Genomic DNA, 25,513 nt, shown 5'->3' with positions numbered 1-25,513 from the left:
CTTGTTTAATCTCAACACATTATCAGAAAAATAGCAGCTGTAGTACGTTGTTTTCTCTTCTGCAGCTACTAGCAGCGAAGATGCCGTGTTGAAGCCAGGTTTTGAAGCCGCCGCCGCCGCCGCCAGGAAACAGTGGGGAAAACCACAAGTCACACAAATTATTTCCGCATTAGGTAACGCTAAACTTCAAACAGCAACCACAACAATGGGGCCGGATGAGCCTGACGCTGGAAAGAAAACCCAACTTCCGGTCGTCACGCAACCTTCCGGAAAGGGGGACAACTCAACCATGGGAGGAACTGTCACGGTGCAAAAGCCTAACACTCCACCCCTATTGGGAGTCACAGTTGTGAAATCTCCTACTTCGGATTCACCAAAGACTGTAATTGTAAGAAGAGATAAAATAAGTGAGAAAAAAGAAGAAGATGATGGGGCAGAAACACAAGCTACCATAACGATATCAGAAAAAAAGACGGATGATACAAAGAAGCCCGTTGTTATGGAAACAATCTTGGAAGGAACCAAAGAGCGCGGAAAAGGAGATGGGACTGTTAAAAGCGATGAATCTGAAGACGTGAGCTTGGAAGAAGTGGAGAACATCACCGAGGGCAAAGAAGAATCTGCGGTGGAGGACAAACCAGCTCCAAGGAGTCCTGTTAAGGCCTGGGGAGAAGCGAAACCCATCACACCAACCGGAAGTAAGTAGAGAGGAAACGGGGTGATGTATTCGAGAGTGCGTGGCAGTAGCAGGTTTAGAGAGAAGTGACACTCGCTCTTATCTGGACAATTGAAGCAATTGTCTCTTATAGACAACAGAAAATTCAGGTGTCACCAACGGGATTCGAGCGGTGCCGGTGCACTGCTCTACCAAGTGAGCTCTGAAGCCACACAGTTGGGAGCAGCTCAATTTGTTGGACTCATTTGTTCCCGCGAAGGACTCGGTGAATGAAATTAATGTATATTTGAAGTGCAGGTTATATTACGTGTCTCTTTCGTCTATAACCCGCACTTCAAATAAACATTCATTTCATTCAATAGATTTTGTCGAAAGTAATTGGCGAATTGCTTTGGTTTTGCATTACTTCACTCAGTGATTGGTTCAAAGTTCTCGCGCCACTTTTTCAACCAATCACAAGTGAAACCAAAATCAATCGTGGCTCGCGCGTGCACATTTTCCCGCGCTTTGTGTCGACTACGTGTAATTACTTCGAGTTTTGATTGGTTTACTGGATTGTCTCCGTCCTTTTGATTGGCCAAAGTAGTTACTTTGGTTTTGGTTTTACGACAGTCGATTGAAACTCGTTCTAACAGGTTTGATGGGCCAAAACAATGACTACCTTGAACTTGCGTTTTAAATGTTGGTACTTTTTTGCTATCTTTGAGAACGTGAACGTGTAACAATGAATTCTCAATCCAGCAAATGGCTCAGTTAAACCCAGGATTTGTATCAAACCTGAGCGGAGTACGATTGTCCGGGTCAGGGTAATCTTGACTCAGGAAGGGCTGCTGTTGGTGACATTGAGTGTTACCAACAAAAAGTCATTTTCGGGACTTCTCTCACCTGGGCGATCTTACTTCATCAAATTTTGAATTCTGAATCCTCTCTCTCTCTCTCTCTCTTCATTGTTGTCCAGTTTTTGTGTTGAATATTTGTCAACATTCCTTTTGATTTTCGAAAGGAGCTAACCACTGGAACAAAAGAACGTTGTTTCAAAACAGTACTAGAATTCACTCTGAAGGTCGGCAACTCTCGAGAGGAAATTTAAAACAGTGCTGATAGGCCATTTATGCACAATCTTCATCCTTTTCTTTTCACTTATGTCCAGAAAAGCACCTAATTAGCTACACGTCCAATTTTGGCGTGCAATTCTCTTTGAAAAAGGCTTAGATGAACTGGAAATGCCATCTTTTTGGAGCAGGGCTGGCGCAGTGTTGAGAGCAGTCTCACCTTCCACCAATGTGGCCCGGGATCGATTCCCGGATTCTACGCCATATGTGGGTTGAGTTTATTGGTTCTCTACTCTGCTCCGAGAGGTTTTTTTCCCGGGTACTTCGGTTATCCCCTCTCCTCAAAAACCAACATTTGCAGGCGTAGCTCAGTTGGCTTGTGCGCGGCTTTCGCAGCAAGAGGTCCCCAGTTCGATCCTCGGTGACTTCAACCTCTGATCCATGTAGCTATAGCTTTAAATATCCGCGAAACGGAGCACTGACAGAGGGAGAGGGGTAAAAGGCGCACCGTCGGCTTTCATTGCTACCAGTTTCGTAACTGAAGGAACTGCCGACGTTCAGTTCTCTAGTCCGGTATATACGAAGGTTTTCTAAGATTGGAAACGCAGGTAACCAGGAAATAACGGGTTTGATTCTTGCTGTAGGTGCTGTTTCCGCGAAAGAGAAATCTCCAATGGTGGAATCATCGTTAGCTGATAACAGAGCTGCTTATCAAGAATTTCTTATTGCTTCCCGCAACAAGCAAGACGAAGAGGACACCAAGGAGGCTTTGTTTGAGCGGGTTGAACAAAAAGAAGACAAAGAAAAAAGAGAAACGGAAAATCTGGAAATTCAAGATATCTCCTTTGATGAATTGTAAGTGAAAATTGAGAATAGCGTTGTGTTGGGAGACTGTTTGTAATATTTTGAAACAACAAGTTTCGAGTACTTTGCGTTGTATCCAAGAAAAGACTTGTGTTATCGGCGACGACTATGCGGTGTTTTTATCCAAATTTTAATCATACACAAGCGATTTACTCGTCGACTCCACGCAACAAGGTGAGTCTTGCAACAGTCTCATTTTGATAGCTTCAGCGGTATGCTATAAACCCTGCCTAGGTATTTTATGTATTTAATAGTACCAGGAGTAATTATTAATTATGAAGTGTGTTCGTGAAGACGAAATTTGGGTTGTGGAATACTTAGACATATTTGCACGTTTGGTTAAGGAGCAATATTTCCGATTCGCATCAGGCGAGTACCTGATCTACTTATTAACATATAGCTCGACAGGTCACGTTAACAATGTGTCGCTTTCCTTAACTTTACTCAGAAGCACAAGAGTAGGAGCTTGCCTCTCCCATACAAACCTTATGAGTCAACCTTTGCGCCTATTTTTAGAACGTCACGAGTTTTTTGGCTCTGCAATCACTGTCAAGCGAAGAAAAAATAGCAAAAACAATGTATGCAAATTGTGTAAATTGATGTAAATGTGAGTCTCCTGCTGAAGGGTTAGTTCTCAAAATAGAAAGTTGACTCAGGGATATAATGCTTAAGGAAGCTCTTACTCTTAGGCTCCTGCTTTACTACACTACTACGAAAACCACTGGGTGCGCGATAGTCTTTGCGCATCTGATTTATGACGTCATAGATATCCTGCTTTACTACACTACTATGAAAACCACGAGGTAGTGACTAAGGGCGCTTCCCATTTGACAGACCTGACCGGCCAGAACGGGCATTTGGAAGGACTAACTCTATAACGCATCCAAGTTAACACACTTCGAGGATGATATATATACTCCTCCAGAAGAATGCGAGAGAGTGTCATGCAATTGTTCCTTCAAATTGTTGCAATTTCTTTGCAAACTTATGGGTCTGGCCGGCCAGTTCTGACTAAAGGAATGCACCTTAAGTCTTAAGATATCCGCTTTACGATTCTCAGACTACTACGGAAACCATGGGGTGCGCAGTAGTCTTTGCGCATCTGATTTATGACGTCATTCAAAATGGCGCAGAAAGAAGGTCACCCTTGAAACCACTGGACACCCAGGATTATGAACTGCGTTCTCCTTCGTCGGACGCAATAGTTTATCCAGCGACGCAAGCATATGCATAGCCATAAGAATGCTTATTCCCTAGTGAAGGTAGCTGCGGGATAAGCATTGGTACAAGAAGAGCGCAAGGTTTGGATATTCTTAAGCTTCTGTCACTGTTATTTCAAGTGGTGACATGGTCCGCATAAGCACCAGACTACCAGCCCCATCAGTAAACGCTCTGTGCTAGATCGACTCCTCGTTCACTTCGTCCATCGTGTTGAATGTGTACATGGCTGCAAGAATACCCTCTGGGCATGCGCACGGACGTGTGCTCATGCTGCGGCTGTCCTCACTTGCGGATAAGCTTCTTATGCTTATTGTTATGGTTGTGTCGCAGGTAAGGGGGCAGGCTGAAGCAATAGGGACAACGAGAAGGTCATCTGGAAAATTGGAATTTTCGTAATTGCAACCGTTTCGCGGTCGCTCAAAGTTGTAAGGGGTATAAATTGTGTGAGTTATATCCAGGAATTAAACGCGAGGAATTTGGAGAGAACACCGAACATTTATCTTCGGTTGTTAACATCCTCCCCGTAACGTCAAATTTAGTCATCTCACGTCGATGCTAGGATGACAAATTCGACAAAATGTACATCAAAGAGCAAAACGCAGTTTCTGCTGGGGGTGCAAATTCATTGTGTGTGGTCATTGAGGCTGTTTCATGTTTACTGTCGTTGTCGTGACGTGCCACACCTCCAGGCTGTTGAAAGCGAGGAAGATATGCCAGTGGCGAAAAATGCGTGAAGCACAAGTGGTGTAGTGGGGAAAGCTAGCTTTCGTCCGATTCAGGGTACAGGTACCACGCGGGAACAAATCTGTTCTGTACTATTTACGGAACAGTTGACGGAATGGAACCACTTAAGGGGATGAAAGCGCGTCTTCCGAGCAGTTGTTGTGTTGTACAGTTATAACGGTGAAGGACCGTCGAATCGAAAATAAACGCATTTTTTTATACCTTCGTTTTTCTCATTGTTGGACTGGAACAAGCCTGCAAACGGAGGCATACCCGCGATAATTTGCATCAGACAAGTTTTTCCCGCATCAGTCTCCATTCTTTGCTCGTTCCAGTCCAACCGCGAGGATACGACGGTTACCTCTTGATCTCCCTAAAACTGCTTTAAACTTTTCTCTTCTCAGAGACGGCCAAATTTGTTTTTCAGATCTTTTCACACTGCGGATGGATCGCCAAACAAGTCTACGCGAGCCGCAGAGCTACAAACGGGAATTTACGATACCAATTCCAGGGTTAGTTTGTTGAGCCAGTTCGGTGCCTTTCGAAAGCTTTGTGATTCTTACGTTGTCTTCATGAACTTCATAACAGTTGCAGTCGCGTTGAAACTTGGGTTGAAATCAAAGACCTTCTATGCCAGACCGCACTGTTCAATACCTCTTGCTTCCCTCTGTGAAATTAGGAAGTTTAAGATACTGCGACGGTTACGGCGACAGAGACCGTTAGTCCAAAAATTAGTAATGATATCACTTTGCCGAAGAAAATTAATGATTATCGTGTTGCACGTGCGAAACGCATTCAGATAGACACGGCGACGGCTACTGCAACGGCAACGCCAAAAAACAATAATATGTATGGGTTATTGACCAAGCGTGAGGTCAAGATGACTGGATATTGGCCAAGTTCTTTTTTTGCGTGTTTATGGACCGAGACGAAAAAAGAACGAGGCCAATATCCAGTCATCTTGACAGAACAATTTTGGTCAATAAAGGATTTATTATATGACTTAAAACACCAAAAAATGATCTTTGATCTTGCGGGACCAAGCGAGAAATCCCGAGCGGGCAGTATCGCTCCATCTTGCCCGCTCGGGTAGCCAATCAGAGCGCGCGATTTGGTTCATCTTGCCCGCTCACGGAGCTAGTCATATAATAATATTGGTTAAAAGGTTGCACGTGCTGCACGCATTTTACTACTTTTCCTTGACGTATTCTGCTTTCCCCCTCCCCACCCCTCCCCCCCCCCCAAAAAAAAAACAACAACAACAACAGGTAACAACAACGTGAGTTGTTCATTCTTAACTATTTCTTCAAAACGGTTCGTGTCCTGAATCCAGTGATAGGATTGTTCGCCCGTATTGTACAAGGTAAACAAAATGGGATAATTACGAAATACTTACGATGGCGCAAAGCGATATTTTGAAAGTGGCGTTTTAGCTGAGGTCGCCTCCTCTGTCGTTTTAACTCCGTAACAAGGTGATAAAATAACTACACGGGGAAATTCCCTATCTCTTATCATTCTCTGTCTTATCATTCCAGTTATAGGTTAGTCTTTCTATAATTTTTTTTTAAACACATGAACGAGTTGGAACTATCGTGAAAGCTATATTTTGAGGTTATACGCTTCCGTTTTTCGTTGTGGTTTCTTAACCCCCTCAATTTATTCATCTGGGCTCGGTTGTTCAAAAGGTGGATAAATCGCTATCCAGCGGATAATCACTAGCAAAAACCAATTGAGTTATCCAGTGGATAGTGATTTATTCAGTGGATAGCGCTATCCACCCTTCGAACAACTGGGGCCTGGTGTTCAATCTCGCCTAGTGTCCAAAAATAAACTTCAAAACTCTCATTTTCTACTCATCGCAACAGAGGCTCAGGACCTGTTCCCTGCCGGACTTGAGAATGTTGTTTGAGGTTGCAGCCGCTACGGGATATTTAGAGAGCCTAGGAAAACAACTAGCGAACGAAGAAAATGACGAGCTAGGAGATGAAGAAGATGGTGTGGAGAAGGAAGACGTTTATGACGCCGATGACGATGATGATGACGATGTTGATGATCGGGAAGAAGTAGATGCTGAGGAAATAGAAAACGATGAAGAAGAAGAAGAAGAGTTGAATGTTGAAAGGTGAACTTTGAAGTTATACGTCAAACGAGATGAGGTGGTTTTAATTCAAGTCGAGTGTCGAAAGCAATTTCGCGATTTCTTTATATTCCCAGTTGAATTCGTAATAATAATAATAATAATAATAATAATACAGTGACGGCCTGACATTACAACAATAGGAATAAAAATGGAACACTAAAATAAGATTAAAAGAAAGCTCGAGCTGGCGAGATAAGTTAACCTAATTGGTTTTCTAGTGATTGGCTAAAAACTCTTGTGCCACATTCTCGGCGAGCATTGAAAAAAATAAAATAAAAATAACTGTGATTGGTTACCTTAATTATACGACACAAAATTCAAAAACGTGCAATCTTGCGTCGTTTTATTTTATCTGCAGTGACGAGGAGGAAGAGAACGAAGAATTCGAAGACATGCTGAATTCCATGAGGGATGTACTCGTTAGTACAGGTATGAGGGGACTGTCTGATCTTCCTTCTAGATCCACTTGAAAAGTCGTAAACGTCGGAAGCATGAGAAGCAACAAGGCAGACGTATTAAATTGACTTGTGGCCGGTGTATTGACTAGTGCTCGGTGTATTTAAACCTAACAGAAAGAACCAACGATTACAACGCCCCTGAACTTGCGTGCCGGAAATCGTTCATTCAATTCAGCCACCAGAGTTTGGTGGGGGGGGGGGGGGGATCTTATTTATTTGAAGCTCGTTTAAGAAGGGGCAGGGCTTATTTAATGGAACGAAACGTATCAATGGTATTACCAGAAGATGGTGTCATTTCTCCTTAAAGAACTAGAACACAAAGTGGAAAAGCTTAAGCACGAGAATTTGGTGGTCATGCAGAGAAAAACAAATGCGAGCTTGCAGCACATGAGTAAACCATACCAGATCAGTCCACACAGTCGTGATTAATTCTTTGGCCCCTCTTCATTCCTACAAATGTATTTCTGCTCAGGTCGTTCACCATCGCCAATGAAGGAAATGCGTGACACTTCTCAGAGTTTGGATTGGGATCATTGTGGAGACACCAAGGCGCCTCAAGGTACGGCGGGAACAAAGTATATTACTTCTATAACTGGTAATTTTCACCGGCGTTACGTCAACGCCCTCATGTTGCTGGACGAAAACAAAAGTTCTCTGATGGTTGTGGCTAAAAATGTATCCGCCACAGACAGGTGGGACACTTTATGACAAATGCATAACCAACAACTTTAGGGCCAGACCGGTCGTTCCATGCCCCTTAAGTATATCTCGTTTGTCGTGTTAAGTAATAATCTGCACTATTTAAGCCCAAGCACTCGTTCCATTTTCCAGGTAAAGTCTCTGTTACGAGCCTAGAAAGGCCCATCAGGTCGGCGCATATCCCTGGTTTCTGTAGCATGAATGGACGAAGAGTATGTCAACTCCCCCCTGGATGGCATGCTAGTCCATCGCAGGGTTACCCCCAGCATTTTCGCCGGTACCCATTTATACACCTGGGTGGAGAGAGGCACCGTGAGAGTAAAGTGTCTTGCCCAAGAACACAACACAATGTCCCCGGCCAGGACCCGAACCCGGACCACTCGATCCGGAAGCGAGCACTCTAACCATGAGGCCACCGCGCCTCCCCACTCGTTCGAGGATGGTTAGTTATTGATGACCGTCGAGGATGTGCCTACATGTAGCATCTTCACCTCGCCAGTCTGGCGCAAGGTTATGTATTTGTCCTTCAGTATCCCACCCAACTGTGGCGGATCCATCCTAGTCACAACCCATCTGTGAGAGTTGCTTCTTTTGTTGGTCCACCAGTAATTGTTCATTTCGCCATTGTCCATTGTCACCTCCGCCTCAAAAGATCGGTTGCAAACCACCTGTTTACCTTTCCCAAGGGGGATTTTTCCCCCAGCGAATCGAGCACTAGCATAAAGGCCCGGGGAGAAAACGGCTTCAGCATTCGCTTCAACATCCGTTCAATTTTGTTGGACAGTGATGTTAAAACCGTTTGCCCACCTTCCCCCCCCCCCCCCCTTCCCCCCACCTTTCAACCGTGTTGAAACATGTTGAATCCGATGTTGAAGCAGTTTTCCCGGGCCCTAAGCAACAGACGTAAACCCGTATCGTCTTACACATTAACAGTTCTCGTTACAACAAAACAAGTCGATGCGTGTGCGAGTGTAGCAGGTGGTTATGTAGCAGTTGCTTTATATATCTTTATTGTTATTCAGAGGATGGCCGGGAAGGCATGGACTTGTGGGCAATATTTTTATGCAAGGGCAAAACTGAAGCTGAACAAAGTAGGAGCCCGGATCGTGGGAGATCTAACCAGCAAATAATGAGCAGACTTAAATCAAAATAATGATGCAAGGCTGGCTGTACGGCTGTGAGGATATCTACATCTTCACAGCCGTACAGGATATAGACCTTATTCATAAATGGCGGTCAATTTATCATTCTTTTGTGGAAGTGCAAATTAGCCTACCAAGCCTCGATACCATACAGTGAATTGAAAAGAATTCTTTCTCTAAAATGAGGCTTCGTAGGCTAATTTGCACGGGGACAAAAGAATTATAAATGTGACCGCCATTTATGAATAAGGTCTATTTTTTTTTTCCAGTATTTTCGTCATGCATGGCCTGACTTCTTAAGGGAATTAAATGATTTGCCTTTACAATTTTTTGAAATACAAATATAAGGCATTAGATGCCGCACGTGATGCACGATTTTATACTCTTCCTGACCCTACCCACCCCTCCCCCCTCTTCTTCAGGATGAAGCGCAAATGCGGTCGCAAACAGAAACCATTTGGTGAGTGGGTCATTTCATTGATCTTTTTTTTTTGTTTTTTGCAATAGACGACGATGAAAATGACGGAGCGGCATTCGAACGATCCTCATCTGAGCTGTCAAACTTGAATGAAGACTGGGATTCGTGTAAGTTGACTCAGTCATGTTAATGTCATGCCTCTCATAGAGCGTTTGGATGATGACGCTGGTACACTGAGGCTTCTACTCATTAAAATAAATGGACGACTCTGGGAAAATTTAAAAAGCTCACGTTTCTTGCGTCATCCCTTTGTGAGAACAAATTAAGGTATTTTGGGTTCCATGGTTGAGTAACGCTGTTTCTAGGAGCATGGCAACGTGAAAAACAAAACTAAATTTATTCACTACTTGCACAATCCCATAATTTACCTCTATTACCCCCCAAACGTTTGCATAACCCATTGTTTGCAATTTTTCTTGGGACATGAAAATGTCCCAAGACAAGTCGAAAACAATACCTATGCAGATTTTTTGAGGGGTAAAAGAGGTGTATTATGGGATTTGTGCAAGTAGTGAATGGAATGAGAAGCGTTCATTGATTTCATGGGAATAGAGAGGGTAGTTCTTGCTCTAGATTTTCCATGCTCTTCGCGTTGCCCGGGTGAGGAAAGAGGCCACAAATGGTTTTGTTTTGACGCCCCAATACTGGTTTGGATATGCGTCGCTTTATTCGCGAAAACGGTCGCCAAATTTTCCTCCTGTTTCGCTTATGTGTATAGTCGAAAGGAACAAGTGATCCTCTCACTTATCTGGACAATTTAAGCAATTTTCTTGTAAAGACACCTAAACAATTCATGCGGCTTCAACGGGATTCGATGACCTGTGCGTTACCGGTGTAACGCTCTGCACTACACAATGTGCACTACACGATCGAACACGACGTTTGTTGGGGATGCGCACAAAATGGTTGATAATTTCGGCAGATCGTTTTGGTTCTTAGATGTCGTCCAAGTTTCAAGGTAGAGATCACTTTTTACCTCATTTGCTTGTAATCTCGCAATCTGATTGGCTAATTTGCCGTTGTCGATAAGAGTCTTACTCTAGACAACGCTGTACGCGTCACGCTCGCGTCAAATTGTCACGCAATGTAATAGCCAATCAGGAACGCCCATTTTGGTAAATAAACCAATCATATTGCGAGAAATTTAGAGACAACACTTGTTCTTTCTTCGTGTCATGATTTTGGTCACGCTCTGAAATAAAAACTTTCTCTGGCGTTGAATAATGTGGTAAAAAACAAATCAAAAGTGGTTCAGCGTTGTCTGTACTCTTATCGACATCGATATTCTTCATCACAGTGGTCAAAATTTGTTGACCACATTTTGACCACTGTGATGAGGAATATCGTTGCCGATAAGAGAACAGACAACGCTGAACCACTTTCGATTTGTTAATTTGATACCCGATAGAAAACGTCTACCGTTCTGTTTCTGGTGTTAGGCGACGACGAGGACGAGGAAGACACTGCCAAAAAACAAGAACGCGAGAAAAAGCGACAAGAGGAAGAGGAGAGCTTGTTTCACAGACTTGAGGAATCAAGGCTCATGCTGGAACAGGAATTGGGATTTGATAAATTCTTGAGAGTTTACAGATATCTACAGGTATGAAGACCGTAGCGCGCTCGTTCAAAGTGAATGCTAGTTCAGTTGGGTTGTTACTGTGCATTTTTTGTGCAATTGCGAGACAGTTTGAAGGAGACTTTGTCCAAGTGTTACACTTCACAACGGGTTCGTTTAAACGCCCAACCTTCAATTGACAGGCACTGCTTGCCGCGGAACAACATCCAGCCAAAGCTGAAATTCATCCAGTCAGATCGCTACGATAGGCAATGCGAATTTCCATAACAAAAACAAAGGGTTGAAAAGCCTACCGGTTGAAGGTGGGGCTTTAGAGTTTCTCGACTCGTTGACCGGAAGGGGCATCGAGAGATTTTCGTTTTCGAGCGAAATGCGGATATCAGTATCATAGTGGTTCGTCCGTAGAGCCCCATGGTAAACAACGCATGCGCAAGTCGCTGTCACACATTTTTGTCACACTGACTGAGTAACAGAGAATTTGTCGAGAAGAATTCGATTCCACTTTCCGCAAGGAATTTTTCAATAGGGGAGTCAGGGTGGTTTAGTGGTCATCAACCGTGCCTCCCATCTCTGTGACCCTGGTTCAACTCTGGCCTCGGGTTGTATATGGGCTGAGTTTCAGTCGATCTCAATCTGACTCCGAGGGTTTTTCTCCGGGTACTCCGGTTTTCCTCCCTCCTCAAAATCGACTCCCGGCCTATTCCATCAGGCTGTGGTGCTGTGCTCCGAGGTCATACGTGGGTCGTGTTCAGGGACCGAGCGCCTAGCCGGCAGCACAGCTCCTTCGGCCCGACCTCGTTGAGCTGCGCCCTTAGTAATTCAGTCTCCGACCGCGATAAAGGGCGATTAGCAGATCACATATTATTATATTATTATTATTAATCGGCCGTCTCGCGACGTTTTCGGCTTTTCCAAGGAGTTTAACGATTTTCCGCAACTTTAACTTCCCATCTGTATTGGTCCTCCATTGTAATACACATAAAATCTCTTTCTAATTTGAGTTATCACTGAATTAACGACCCTGTTTGTTATCAGGCTGTTCAAGAAAACGAAGATGACAGTGCGGAGATAGAATCAACAAGCGAGATCAGCGAACTGCTGGGGGACAAAGAACATCTTTACCCCAAAATACTCTATCTTGTCATTGCGGATTCTGCTTACTCAGAAGGTCTGTTACTGTTTAGTAGAGTTTTATGTAATATTCTTTCCGGTCTCACTTTGAAATTAGGCCCCTATATTTCGTAAACTTCTACTCTGCTAGCAGGTGTTTTCGAAAATGTAGTCGCTTTAGTTTTCTTTGCCTTTTAAGGGCTGTTTATACCGCTTTTTTCTCTGCCTGCTTGAAAAAGTTCCGCCGCAAAACGATACCTTTCCTGTTAAGCTTAGCCTATCGTTACTATAGAAATGAGGACTTGCTAAAACACGTAACTTCTAATGATTGGCCAAATAATAACCTTCCTGTCAGTCAAACTACATAGTACGGAAAGGGTATTTATCTTAATTGTTTCAAAACCTCTGAAAATTTGGAGGAAACGACAGCGCACGATGAAGTTAACAGAAAATGAGTTGCTTAGTGGCGGGACTTCCCTTGGGGGAAACGGAGGAGTAATAGAAGCGTAAAGACCTTCGTAAAAAGGCAAGCGAAGCAAGATACGAGATGAAGGCCGCTGGTAGCAGCCCCCAATTTTTTCTCTCCAGTTTCGACGCTGATGCAAAGGGGTCTTGTTCCTTTTGCTAACTATATCTTTGTTTCTCTTTCTCCTCGTAGATAATCAATAATACATGTACAACTGCATGTGTGGACCAATGGAAATACTTCGGGAACGATAATAGTGTCGTTGATTTTTAAGAGTCCTTGTGATGCACGTGTTCCTTCACAAAGTAAAACATTATGACAGGTTTGGCTCTGAACCTCAAGACTGTATCTGACGGCGATGGGCTTTTTGTACTCGGCGGCCATGTTGAATTTTAAGAAACCGTTGGAGCTCTTGTTTTGCCTCGGCGCAACCTGTTCTGGACCCTCGAGATTGGAGATTGATTCCTTGACAGTAGGAGGCTTTCACGTGACGTCATCGCCGCCATATTGGTGGACGAAAACAAAATATCTCTCATTAGCTTCTTTTGTTCGTCCACCAGAAGACGTACATTTCTTTATTGTTATTGGTGTCGCTAGAGGTTGGTTGAAAACGTCCTATACGTTTCCCATTGAAACTGTTGCGCGGTTCGGCTTGACATGGTTCCCAGAGTGTGTGAGAAACATTTTTTTTAATGGTCTTCGCGTCTCATGTACAGCAAAAGGCCGACGAAAGCCAAGAATTTCTGATAAAGCTCTACTTTTGCGTGGAATGCCGAAAACTGAGGCTTTCGAAAACAGTGATGTTCGAGTGCACAAAACTCTTTGAAACGCGTAAGTGTGGATGGATAGAAACGCGGAAGAAGTTCAAAAACTATTACGTTTTTGTGTGGTTATTGCCTGGTTTTCACTAGCGACTCAAGCACAAGAGATTCGTGTCAAGAGAAAACGAACCATAACGCAAGCACATGCACACGACGAAGAGAAAAAGATTCACTAGTTCCACGTTCTCTCTTACAACGCGGCGCTGCGAGTGGAATCTGGAACGGGTCTTTTTCATTGAACGAACATCGCAGCTTGCGTTACGTCTTGTTTTTACAAGACGCAAGCTTAAGCGCAAAGCACAAGGAAAAGAAACAAATTTGACCCTTGCGCTTATAGTTGCGTCAGGCCCGTTATCACGGTGAAATAAGCGCCCTTGTGCTTGCGTCAGGTTTATGCTTGCGTTAACCAGGCTTAAAGTATAAAGATACGAAGACGCTAGGGTTGATGAAAAGTAGTTTTCTTCGTTTTCGTCAAGATTAAAACTTTAAAAGACTTTGTGCTCCACCACTAAAATTTTGCACTTCTTGACGAAAATAACGCCTTACGATGCTCGGCGGAGAATTTTGAAAACGCACTAGTGTGGATAACTGCAATGATCTAAACAGCACTAGTGTGGATGGGGAATAGCTTATTGGCAGTGTGAAAAAAAATCCCAGAGTGAAACTTAGTCGGCAGGGGGGGTTTGTTGGGTTACAATACGCAACTATGGGATGCCCAGGGGTCAAATGCATATTAATTTGCCTCCTGAGCAACCCATAATGTCTTCCGAAACAACAGAAATCAAAATGGCCGCCGTATCTGCAAAAAGGTCTATTGTGATATTATGTTACAGTTGGGTTCACCAAAAGGTTTCGTACAAAGTAAGAACCTTGGAATATTTTAAAACTAACTAATTTTATTTTCCTACAATTTGAACTCGTTAATCCCCTAGTGAGGGGTTTATGACTTGGAACGAACAATAGTACGCCAAACTTAGCTAGATCCAGTTATTTCCAGCGTTTATCACATACGGGGCAAAATTACTGAATGCTGATTGACTGAGACGGAGGGCATGATTACTTGATCCTGATTGATTAACAGTTGCTTATCCAGAGCAAGCGAAGTTACATGAGAATCTTCTTCTAAACTACTTTTCTATCCACATATGAAAGGCATTTAATGCGATATTTCTGTTGACAGTAACCGATTTATTGAATTGAACTTAAACCGTATGGGAGCGTGTTGATTGTCACTTGTCGCGGCACTGAACGGGCTTCCCTCAATAATCTTGCCCTTTATGTAGTAAACATGTAATCGCGATGTGCCCTTGTGCAATAGGAAGACCTTAGACAGCAATGACCAGAAACAGGTTGCTGACCAGCGGTTTTCGTTAAAACAATGGTTTGCTGCGGGTGCTCAGTCTCGCGGGCTCAGAAAACCTGGTTGTGGTCATTGCTATTCAAGGTTTTTCTCGTGCAATAGATTGTTTGCACGTGACGTCAAGGCGACCATGTTGGTATTCCAAACTAATCCTCCGTAAATCGAGCTCTATTATCATGCAAACGTTTTCATTTGTTTCGGTGGAAAAACAACGTTACTGATCACGTGAGTGAAAACACTCTATTTTCAAGGTTGAAATTTTTTTTTTTAATTGCCCTCGGGCCCTTACTGCGTTAATGAACTGTTCTGATTGATCAAAGAACGAAGGAGGACAACCTCGTTCCCAGGGTCCCCTCTCTTCCTTCCTCGAGGAAGAGAGAGGACCCTGGGAACGAGGTTTGAAGGAGGACTGGTATAGTTTAAAAATCACGTCAACGACAATCAAAGTCAACCGTGATCAATCGCTGCTTTTTCTTCTTGTCGACGATTGAGGCGATTTGTTATACATTTTATATTTTCGGACGAATGACGCTGTCTTATCGACTAGCGACCACACCACGAGGAATCTGAGTCAATCAAAACCCTGATAAATATTGTAAATACAAGCTGTAGATACAGTCGATTTTTGTCACGCTTGACCAGTACCCCATTAAAACTAATATGACATAGGTATTCCTCTTGAAAATTTCGACATTTGATTCTAACCTTAACATTTTTTTCAGAGAATCTAAGTAAAAATGCATGATATCTGCAAAATGATTATTTGTTTTCCCTTCTACGAGAATCAGTGTTTGCATGAGGGCAATCTCGTATTCTCACAGTTAGACGGGATTTAGTATGAAATGGAGGCTAATGCGGGAGAAATAATTTGCAGGTGAAGTGATTGCCCCGCAATAGCCTCCATTTCATGCTCAATCCAACCCAACCAATACGAAACTGGCCCTATTAATCAGGATCTCGGGGGCCAGGTGGTCATAATCTGGAACCGGGAACACTGTCATTTGTCGCCTTAAAGTTATCGTTTATTCAAACAGTCTATATTTAGACCAGCTTTCCCGCCAAGTATTGTGCCTCTTTGCAAGTCATCGTACACCGTTTAAGTCACGCATGCATAAATTAAACAACGTCAACAAAAATGTTGAGGACTTGGAAAACGGTCTCGCAAAGTACACAACTGGCACCATAGTTAATAGAGGGGAATGGTTATGAAACCCGACAACTTTCTTTGTTGTAGGTTTTTGTTCTCTTTTCTGGCCTTGACCGTGCACAAAACACAATAGTTGTTTACTCCGTACTGAGGAACTAACCAATAGAAACGTGTTGGTTACGTAATTCATGCATAGTGTATGAGCGCAAAACAAAAGATTGTGCACGGTAGTGGACTTGCCAACCTAAATCTTGGCATCTTTGTTTGCTCCTTTGATGTTTGCCGAGCTTCCTAACCATTCCCCTCTATTAACTATGCTGGCACACTGTGATGACATTCGCGTTTCGAAAATAATCATCATATTCCAATAAATCCTTCACAAGATAAGCACTGCATATTGCAATTGCATTACACAATCAACCATCTGACGATTTAAGCCCAGTGACTCAGATAATCTGTGCAGTTTGGTTTAAAAATTTGAAATTTTACAAGAAAACGCAAGCGATCATTTCGCCTGGATTGCAGTCGTTTGAAAGGGAAGACTAAGTGTGAATGCGGCAAGAAGAACGGCGTGCGCGCGCTCTTGTCGTCCTCAGTTGTGCAATGACATGAAACGGGCATATTTGAAGTCCTACTGTGATCTCAGATTGGAAACGACTATAGAGAACTTTCTCATTGATGATATCAGTGCGGCAAAATAAGCCATTTCCGAGTTCATGTCGGCCTCCTCTTCAAAGCGAGTCTAAGTGCGAAGTTTTTCTTGTGATAATTAGTTTTCATTCATATGCAAAGTAGAACTAATTACCATCACAAAAACTTTGCACTTAGACTCGCTTTGAAGAGGAGGCAAAAATGAACTCGGAAATGGCCTATTGTTTTAGAATGACGTCGTCGAAGTCAGTCGTCTTTGCGCAAGACTTAACTGATTAGAATGTAATGTGAAGTGCTTGTCTTCTACCCCATATGAACCCTACTAATGGCAATGAGCCCACACATAGACAGAGAAAAACTCTGACCAGGGTGGGAATTGAACCCACGACCTTCGGGTTAGATCACCGCTGCTCTACTGACTGAGCTACAAGGTCAGACGGGAGCAGGCTGTGGGAACTGAAGATGTTAAAGTCACGGCAATGAACATGCGCGAACTCTGTATTATAAATATGACTTTCTAGGAAGGGTCGTCCGGGTGTAGTCTTGAGTTTCATTAAATAATGAAATTAATTTTAGTGTCGCATTTACGTGAAACGGAAACTAATTCTTGTTAAAATTAAAAGCAAAGAATTTTCTTACCCCAATTTGGCTCATTATAAGTTGCTCGAAACCTGTAGCTTAAAGGCAAGATATGATTCTTTGAGTTTTAGCCAAACTTTTAGCTTAGCTTTTGCCGCAAGCGCTAGGCCAAATCTCTCAAATGTTTTCAAAGAGCAGTTTTCCTCAAGACTACACCCGGACGACCCTTCCTAGACAAATACCTGCAAGATGCAGTGATTTCTCAGTGTGACTGCATGTGTAAACTGCAATTTTTGATGTGTCTTCGAAAGTGAAAAAAATAACACAACTTCAGATGAATAAAAACAACAGCTATAACCCAAAAAGATATTAAAATACAAACGTATAGTCCGACGTATGTTCGCCTAGCTCTCGTTCTCGCAGCATCCCGGCGACACCGACAGGTTTTGATTAAGATTTCCTCTCCTCTATTGCTGTGGACATTGGTTTTTAATTTCGCCTTTTTTCACATTTATAACCACTGGAGCACTCTTTTGTCCCTTTACATGCACTGTGGATACATTCCCTGTTTCAGAGTAGCTATCCTGCAAAACAGAAAGAAATAATAGCAGAGATTACTCGAAACAATTTAGCCTGAATTGAACACGCCCCATGTCCGAGAATGTAGTGTGCTATAAAAATGATCAGCAGTATTCTTGCCATACACTGAATAGCATGTCGCGTTTCTGATTGGTCAATGACGAATGCGTAAATAGGTTTTAGAGTGCAATACCGAACTTTGAGGTGGAAACACAACGATGGAGTAATTTTCTTGAGTATATAATAAATAAACAATCGTATGAACTTGCTCGCGCCTTTGGTGATTTATAGGCACGCGTGTATGTTTTGAAAGTTCTAAAATTACACTAGCCTCACGCTTTGGCAGTTTTGAAAACTTTCAAAATATCACTCGTGCCCATAAACACGAAATGCACTCGTGTTCATACGATTTTCTATTATCGCACGCGTTCATTAAGCCCGCAAGCTAAGTAGGCTAGAGGGAATTTACCGAGGTGAAAAGCCGATTTTTTTAGTGAATGTGGAATTTCTCTTATGACAGAAAGGGTTTGCGCGCGTCATTGTTTCTGAGACTTGGAAATTTACGGCATTTAAAGGTGGGCCTTGCAAACAAACTTGTGCAAAATTGCTGCAGGAAAAGGATCATTTCATAACAATATTTAAAAACAATAATTACCAGTCAGTTGAAATCATGTAAAACGGAGGCATTGATTTTGAAAAGCTGAAATTAGCACGAGCTATGGCAAAGTTCGGGATGCTAAAATCATATCCTCAAAAATGCAGGGACGTTAAAGTTCCAAGACCGGCGAGTCGCCTTTTTAACCTTTCTTGGTCCCGAGCTTGCCCGGAATTTCCTCTTCCCGTCCCGAAGTTACCCGAGGATTATGAATCATAGCGAAGCTCACAGTGCGAAAAAACGGTTGTCTCACCTCGGGCATGAAGTTCTCTTTCTGTTGATCTTTCGGCTTCGCGAATGCCTCCGTTTCCATTGCGCCTCGACTCTCCGACAAATCACCATCGCTTGCTGCGCTCGTACTGAAACGGACTCTAGTCTTTCTTTCGCTTTGAGGCTCTGCAATCTTGATTTCCTTTTCAAAGCCGTTCATATTTAACAACGGTGAAATGCGTGGTATGCTTAAATTAACATAATCGCCAGCCTCTGATTTCACTCGTGGAGTAACAAGGTTGCTTCTTCCTTTGCCGTTATTCAAATGTGCAGATGATTGCCCTTGTTCTTCGCTTTTCAGTTCCTCTGTGGGTTGCGATGAAGTGACTTGTTTTGTTTTTGGCTTTATAGTCGCTGGTTCCTTCTTCATAGCTTTAACTTTCGGAGCAATATTTTCCTCTTCTTTCTCCTTTAATACTGGTTGTTTTAGACTGATTGCTTTCCTGTTGTTATTCAGCTCAGCGGCCGATTTTGTCTTCCTCATAGACGCATTGGCTTGCTGTTCGGTCTGAGTTGAATTTTGTGGGTTCGCTTTCTGTGCGTCTTGAAAAAGTGTGAAAAGCAATAACAAAACTGTACTGAGAGGATAGTCAACTAGTCACACACACAAACCGCAAACAACATTGCCAAGGGCTGAGGCTTGTGCGTTATTTTCTTTCAGCTCATCACAGAAAATATGTCAAAACAAAACGTTTGTATTCGTTTTGCACAACAAGAAGGCATGGTGCAATGAACCAATCAGAATTCAAAGCGATTTCATGCAATTTACTCAAAGCGCGGGAAAAGTGATGGTTGCTTTTGCGTTTCATCGGTTAGAAAATTGGCGCTAAAATTTACGAAAATTTAAGAGTAGCGGGGCTGGGTGGCGATGGAACACCAAAGCTAGTCAACTGACATTGAAACAACATTTTAAAGTAGCCGTGATCTCAGTAAACGTTTTGAAAGTGTGCGTTCGCTGCATGATCCTCCCTCCAAGAGGAAAAGACCGTTTTCATGGCATTGTATATACTTACGGCTTTGCAGTTTCATTCTTAGGTCGTCAACTTTAAGTCTCAGCTTGATGTTTTCACTGTTAAGTCGTTCCACTTTAGACTCAGAAGCGTGGAGTTGGTGTTCCGTATGGCGAAGCCTATCGGTCTCTGCTAGCTGCAGCAAAGTTTTCGTTTGCAATTCTTTATTTAAATCTGACACGGTCTTTCTATAATAAAAAAAATAAAATGCATTAAATTAGGGCTCATCTCAATTGAATTAAACCCGAGTTTCAGGGATGGCGCAGTGGTGACAGCACTCGCCTCCCACTAATGCAGCCCGGGTTTGAGGCTCGGCGTCATATATTCTCTGCACCGAGAGGTATTTCTCCGGGTACTCCGGCTTTCCCCTTTCCTCAAAAGCCAACATTTGATTGTATTTGCGTTAATTTGTTGATTTCAGTTTACAGTGTCCACAATTAGAGCTCCAGTCCTAGAAGATTATTAGACACTTAAATAAAGTTCCTTTCCTTTCTTTTCCTTTACTTTGCTTTCCGCATTTTAGCCAATCACAACAGACACATACCAGCTATTGGGCAAATCATGACGAAAAGCAAATACAAGTGGCAGCCACTTAACGTGGGAAACGCGTTTGATTGTTTGAGATGTGAAGCGACATTAGCATTGCGTTTACGTGAAACGGCAAATTTCAAAAGGCAGACTGCTGTCTATGCTCAACACCTTTTTTTTTTTTTGGGGGGGGGGGGGGGGGAGGGAGGACTTTAAGATCTACGACGGTGACGTCAACGAAAACGTCACCTTAAAATATGACTTTGTACATTCGTAAGTCTTACACGATTATTCTATCTCGTTTGGGTCGTAAACGTGGGAGAAGTATCCTCTATAAGACCGACCGGTTTCAGAGTAAGAATTGTGAACTGCAGACAAGAATAGAGAATAAAAGATTCGTATTTGTATGCTCGCGTCGTAGTTAAAACCTCAAAGTTTGGTCAGAGTAGAGCACCAGAAAAATATTAGCTGAAACGCGTGCCGCACGTTCCGCACGTGCAGCACGACTATTGTTCCTCTTTAAACTAATGATGTTACTTCTTTGTGGCGTTTTTGTCCAAGTCGTCGTCGTAGATCTTAAAGTCTCTGATGTAACTCTCAAACAGACTACTTCGAACAACCCTTACTTGGAATCTTCCAGTTGTAACTGAAGGAAATTGACGTAGTCCTTTTTGTCTCCAAATTCAGAAAAAGCGTCGTGAAACTCCATTAAACGGTCGCTCATATTGTTTCCTTCCTGCAAGAAAATGTGGTTGACATCGTACCATAAGGTTACCTTCCTACAACGAAAACTAGGCAGAGTTTACGTGTCATTCCATCAAGTTATTATTGTGTAGTTTATCTCGAAATCGCTTCCCCCAAAATCGGCTTGAATTGGAAGAACGGGGTAGTTTCTAAAGAAACTGTGGTGCTGCGTCGGTGGGAAAGTAGTATACAAAAGTTTGGTTTTATCAACAGAGTTGATAATGTAAATTGGCCACCGTACAGAGATTCTAAAAGCTGGCGTTTCGAGCGTTAGTTCTTCGTCATAGCGACGAAGGGCTAACGCTCGAAACGTCAGCTTTTAGAATCTATGTACGGTGGTCAATTTCCATTATCAACTCCGTTGATAAAAACCAAACTTTTGAATTGGAAGAACTCGGGACTGGCTTGACTGAGGAAATATATATCTACCCGCAGAACTTAGATGTAGTCACAATTTTAACAGCCAAAGCTCGTTATTTAATTACAGTTCTCAGTTCCTTGCGAACAAAACACAAATGAAAACCGATAGCCCTACTCTTGTTCCCCTTAAACAAAGAATGTTCGCCTTGTCTGCTTCTGGAGTTTCGGAAGTTTCGAAGAAGAAGTGTTGCACTATTCTTCAGGGTCGAGTTGCTCCGGGGAAGGCCACGGGTTACCTGGGCAACCTTTAGCAATATTTCCTGCCGCCAACGTCGTCAATTACGGTGTTTCGATAGCTTGTTCTTTAGCACTAACGATTCTTTAGCTGGGGTAACGTTAAGCCCCTTGCAAACAAGGAAACATAAATAAATTGCTGTGAAAACCTTGTTTCCCAAAATGTTTCCCAGGCGCGCAAACGAGGAAACATTTTCTGAGGAAGCAAAATGTTTCTTGAAAAACTCAGAAACATTTTTTTTCTCCGGGAAGCAAATTTTGCTTCCACAGCGTTTCCTGAGGCCGCAAACCGGGAAACAATTGCTTTGGTGAGAATATTTCCTCATTTGCGGAAGCCTTAAAGATGAAAGTTGAGTTCAGCGGCGTACATGAGTTTAATTATAACCCACGTTAGGGCTAATGACGCTAATGACTCACTGGCAATTATCCTTTCAAAGGACCTACAAAATTCGGTAGAGAATCTCATATATTAAGTTAACCGTTGTAACAACACAAAGCAATACCTTTTCTTTTTCCAGTGTTGAGATTTTCGCGTTCAATATTTTAATCTCTCCTTCTTTTTGCACCAAAGCGTGGGTCAGTCTTTGAATCTGAGACGCATCCGCGTGACAGCTCTTCACTTGAAGAAGGGTTGCCACCTGATTCTAAAACAAAGTTATGAACAATCAAGTCTGTGAAAGACGATTTTTTTTTTGCTCGCTTAAACAAGTTTAAACTTCTCGGCCTAATAACACTGTCTCTAGCATCCAGTACTTTGGCAGACAAAAAAAATACCACAGGTAACCCAATTGAACGAAGAACTCAAACCTTCAGCCTCTGCAAATGCTGTTTTGTCATGTTGTGTATTTTGACCATGTTTTCGTGCCTTGCTTGTAAACTCCCATATTTCTTTTCAAGTTCCAATCGCCTGTCTTCAACCTACATTAATAAACAACATAAAGAACATTAAATTTAAGAGTGCAACCTTGCTTTCGTTTCAAGCTTCATAAACTGACAACAAACCTCTCCAAACAAAGAATTTCCTTGTTTTCCAAAGTTTCGCCTTGCATTTTCAGCCTTGAGGTTCTCCAGCTCAGCTTTGAATTCACCAGCCTCCAGGCGAGCTTCCTGTTTAGAAGAAACATGACTTGGCATTTACATGTAAGTGCGATCCTTTGGGGTATCAAGTATTTATGAGTCAATGAGTCCAAGAGTTACCCTAACCCATAAAATGAAATCTAAAATTTCAGAGAGTGCTTAGGCCTAATCACTGAAACAAGGGCTTAGGCTTAATCAATAAATTATTGCTATATTGACTGTGAGTCTCATTGACTCATGACTCATTGACCATTTGACTCATAAATCATGAGACCTCAATCCTTTGGTTCAGCTGCGGGGGTCATTCTGTCTCAAAGTCAAGAGCAATCCTTCTTTCCTTCCTAATAGTGACAATTGTTTTCTCTGTTTAATGCCAGATGATTTTACTCGTCAATGGGGGATGAATCAGGGATTAAACGGTTAACAACATCTATGTCCATTAAAAAACTATGCCCCCATTAGGATATTCCACAAAAAAAAGTCTGGAAAAGAGAGACTTATTTGCCTGATTTTCACATTTATGTTCATCTTGTGAACCTTTGACCCTTTCGCACTTAAAGTGCCCTCAATTGAGGAGTAAAATCATCTGGGGTTAGACTGAGGGTAAAATCTATGAGTGACTCTTAGGTGAGGAAAGGTTAAAGGGTTCATAGTTTTTCAATGGCCTTAGATGTTGTTAACAGTAGCCATACTTGAATTGTAAATGGTTTTGACTTCCATCTTTTGCGAAAAAAGCTAATTTTGAGACTGAAGCAATGGAAAGGAATAGGGGTGGTGCAGTTGAATTGAATGGTGGTTGGTATCTCATTGAAAAAAAAAAGATAAAAATTAAAATAAAAGTTTTACTCAGGAGCAGGGGTGGCGCAGTGGTGAGAGCACTCGCCTCCCACCAATGTGGCCCAGGTTTGATTCCCGGACCCGACGTCATAAGTGGGTTGAGTTTGTGTTGGTTCTCTTCTCTGCTTCGAGGGTTTTCTCCGGGTTCTCCGGTTTTCCCCCCTCAGCAAAAACCAACAAACAGCTGATTCCAGCTGGCTGTAAGCTGTGCTCCAAGGTCACCCATGGGCCGTATAGCGGCTGCCTGTCAGGCGCCATTGTATGCTTTCGGTTCGACCTTGTTGAGCTGCATCGTTGCTGTACTTTGCGACGGCAATTAGCCGCGACAATTATTATTATTATTATTACTATTATTATTATTATTACTCAACCACTCCCTTAGGGGGCTTTTCAGCGTTAACAAAACAAATACCGGTAAGTGAAACAAGCACAAGTTTTTCAGAATATATGGATCACAACAGGCAACTTATGGGAAGCTAACCAGTATGCAGAACAGCTAAGAAGTCAAATGGGGACTAGCCACTGGACGACTTCAAATGGTGGTCAAAACAGAGCTAAAATCCGGGAACTCCAGCACCCTGGGAACTCCTGGGAACTTTATAGCAACCTAACCACAAGGTGACGCACCTCCCTCCCTAGTGCTTACTTTGTCGAGACTTGAACTGAGGTGCAAGGTGGAAATGGATAAAATATCAATAACTGAAGGGGGAGGTTAATCGGATGGAAACCAGCGGAGAACATTTTGTCATGCCAGGACAGTAGTCTTGCCCAGACTTTAAGCCAATCATCTCTAATAGAGAGAAAATGAGGTTACTTCACAATGTTGGTAGTGTCATGAAAGTTAAAAAGGAACACAGGTTATCTCACTTTTGGTTGTCATAATGGCATTTATAGCAGAGCTAATGTTTAGCCCAAAAGGGAAAGGTAGAATTTTGATGACATTGGTCAACCTTGTCTACCCGAACGGAGGATGCATACAAAGTTATTCACCAAGCCTCAGTTGTTCAAAGGGTGGAAATTAGCACTATCAAATCACTATCTACTGGATATTAAACTCAATTGGTTTTGCTAGTGTTTATCCGCTGGATAGTGATTTATCCGGTGGAAAGCGTTATCCACCTTTTGAACAACCGAGGCCAGCTTGTTTTCTACTTGCCTGCAAACAGTTAAACCATGTATGAGCTTGCCGTGTCTTCTCTTGTAATTCGTCTTCCAAATGCTCAAATCTTTCCTTCAGCGTGTTTCGGTCGAAAGCAATCCTCTCTTGATTATCTTCGTAGTCTGCTATCTTCATCATCAAAACGTCTCTTTCTTCCTTCAGTTCCGAGGCAAGATTGATGTATTCCTCAACGTTCTCCAGTCTCGACATTCCCTTCTTTTGCAGCTCCTCGTTGCTTTGATGCGCTTTTCTTAGCATTTCCTCTTGTTTTTTTATCTTCTCTTGCAGTTGATTTTCAACCATTGCGTGTTTGCTAGCATCATTCTGCAAAGATTCGATCTCCTTTCTCAGATCGTTGATCTTTTTTTCCGTCGTAAGTTGTTGTGATTTTTCCTTTCCTTCAAATTCCTTCCGAAGTTTTTCTTTCAAATCCTCCAATTCGTGTGTGTGGTTTGAGTTCGTGCGAACTTCGGTATCTAACCGAGTTCGCAAGGTGTGATTGTCTTGTTTAAGTTCCTGTAAGAGAGGAGAACAATCTGTGAAACATCACAATACTAAATAAAACATTCATTTTTGCTCAATTTACCTCGATTTTTTCCAGTGAACAAACGTACTCGGAGTTGACTTCATCGAGTTTTCTCTCCAATTCGTGGTTATTTTCAAGGAGACTTTTGCCCAATTCTCCAGCTAATTCTAAATCCTTTTGCAGTGCCTCGTTTTCTTCCTTTAATCGAAGTAATCCTTCTTTAAGAAAATACTGCTCATTTTCCAATTCCGCCATGGTTTGCTATCAGAAGTGGTCGCCGATTTTCAAATTTCCCACGAAGAGTAACACCA

At 42.5% G+C, this 25,513-nt stretch overlaps 2 protein-coding genes across 3 annotated transcripts in view; one reads left to right on the top strand and one right to left on the bottom strand.

Moving 5' to 3' along the window:
- LOC137999701 (serine/threonine-protein kinase Nek1-like) overlaps positions 1-14,635 on the top strand; it is a 41,480-nt gene extending 26,845 nt beyond the window's left edge. Inside the window, exons 30-39 of the mRNA XM_068845558.1 lie at positions 66-698; positions 2,373-2,583; positions 4,964-5,048; positions 6,402-6,658; positions 7,035-7,105; positions 7,607-7,693; positions 9,483-9,560; positions 10,893-11,053; positions 12,065-12,197; positions 12,798-14,635. Coding sequence (XP_068701659.1) covers positions 66-698; positions 2,373-2,583; positions 4,964-5,048; positions 6,402-6,658; positions 7,035-7,105; positions 7,607-7,693; positions 9,483-9,560; positions 10,893-11,053; positions 12,065-12,197; positions 12,798-12,808 — 1,727 coding nt within the window. The 3' untranslated portion in view covers positions 12,809-14,635. The remainder of the gene's footprint in view (positions 1-65; positions 699-2,372; positions 2,584-4,963; positions 5,049-6,401; positions 6,659-7,034; positions 7,106-7,606; positions 7,694-9,482; positions 9,561-10,892; positions 11,054-12,064; positions 12,198-12,797) is intronic.
- A 2,804-nt stretch (positions 14,636-17,439) lies between these two features.
- Positions 17,440-25,497, bottom strand: LOC137999702 (protein Spindly-like). 2 transcript variants are annotated; one of them, XM_068845560.1, is made up of 9 exons: positions 25,263-25,497; positions 24,674-25,192; positions 22,606-22,710; positions 22,411-22,521; positions 22,107-22,247; positions 20,832-20,941; positions 19,681-19,865; positions 18,651-19,210; positions 17,440-17,747 (listed from the first exon to the last, which is right to left on the bottom strand). In XM_068845560.1, exons 1-9 carry the CDS (start codon positions 25,455-25,457, stop codon positions 17,631-17,633), a joined length of 2,043 nt encoding a protein of 680 aa, XP_068701661.1. In that variant the 5' UTR covers positions 25,458-25,497; the 3' UTR covers positions 17,440-17,630. The 2 variants fall into 2 exon arrangements, with proteins under 2 accessions (XP_068701661.1, XP_068701660.1); XM_068845559.1 differs by having other exon boundaries at positions 17,491-17,747; positions 22,606-22,706; positions 24,670-25,192.
- Between the last annotated feature and the right edge of the window lie 16 nt (positions 25,498-25,513).

The sequence above is a fragment of the Montipora foliosa genome, chromosome 4 (assembly GCF_036669935.1).
Source record: "Montipora foliosa isolate CH-2021 chromosome 4, ASM3666993v2, whole genome shotgun sequence".
NCBI lineage: Eukaryota > Metazoa > Cnidaria > Anthozoa > Scleractinia > Acroporidae > Montipora > Montipora foliosa.
Note: the sequence above shows the minus strand (reverse complement) of the source record. Positions and strands in the feature narration are given on the sequence as shown.

Excerpts from the sequence above, each read along its gene's own strand:
- LOC137999702 (XM_068845560.1), bottom strand. The coding sequence starts at position 25,457 with ATGGCGGAATTGGAAAATGAGCAGTATTTTCTTAAAGAAGGATTACTT. Across the intron at positions 22,248-22,410 it reads AGCATTTGCAGAGGCTGAAG|AATCAGGTGGCAACCCTTCT; the intron begins GTTTGAGTTCTT and ends ACTTTGTTTTAG. Across the intron at positions 19,211-19,680 it reads AAGAATGAAACTGCAAAGCC|ACGCACAGAAAGCGAACCCA; the intron begins GTAAGTATATAC and ends CACTTTTTCAAG.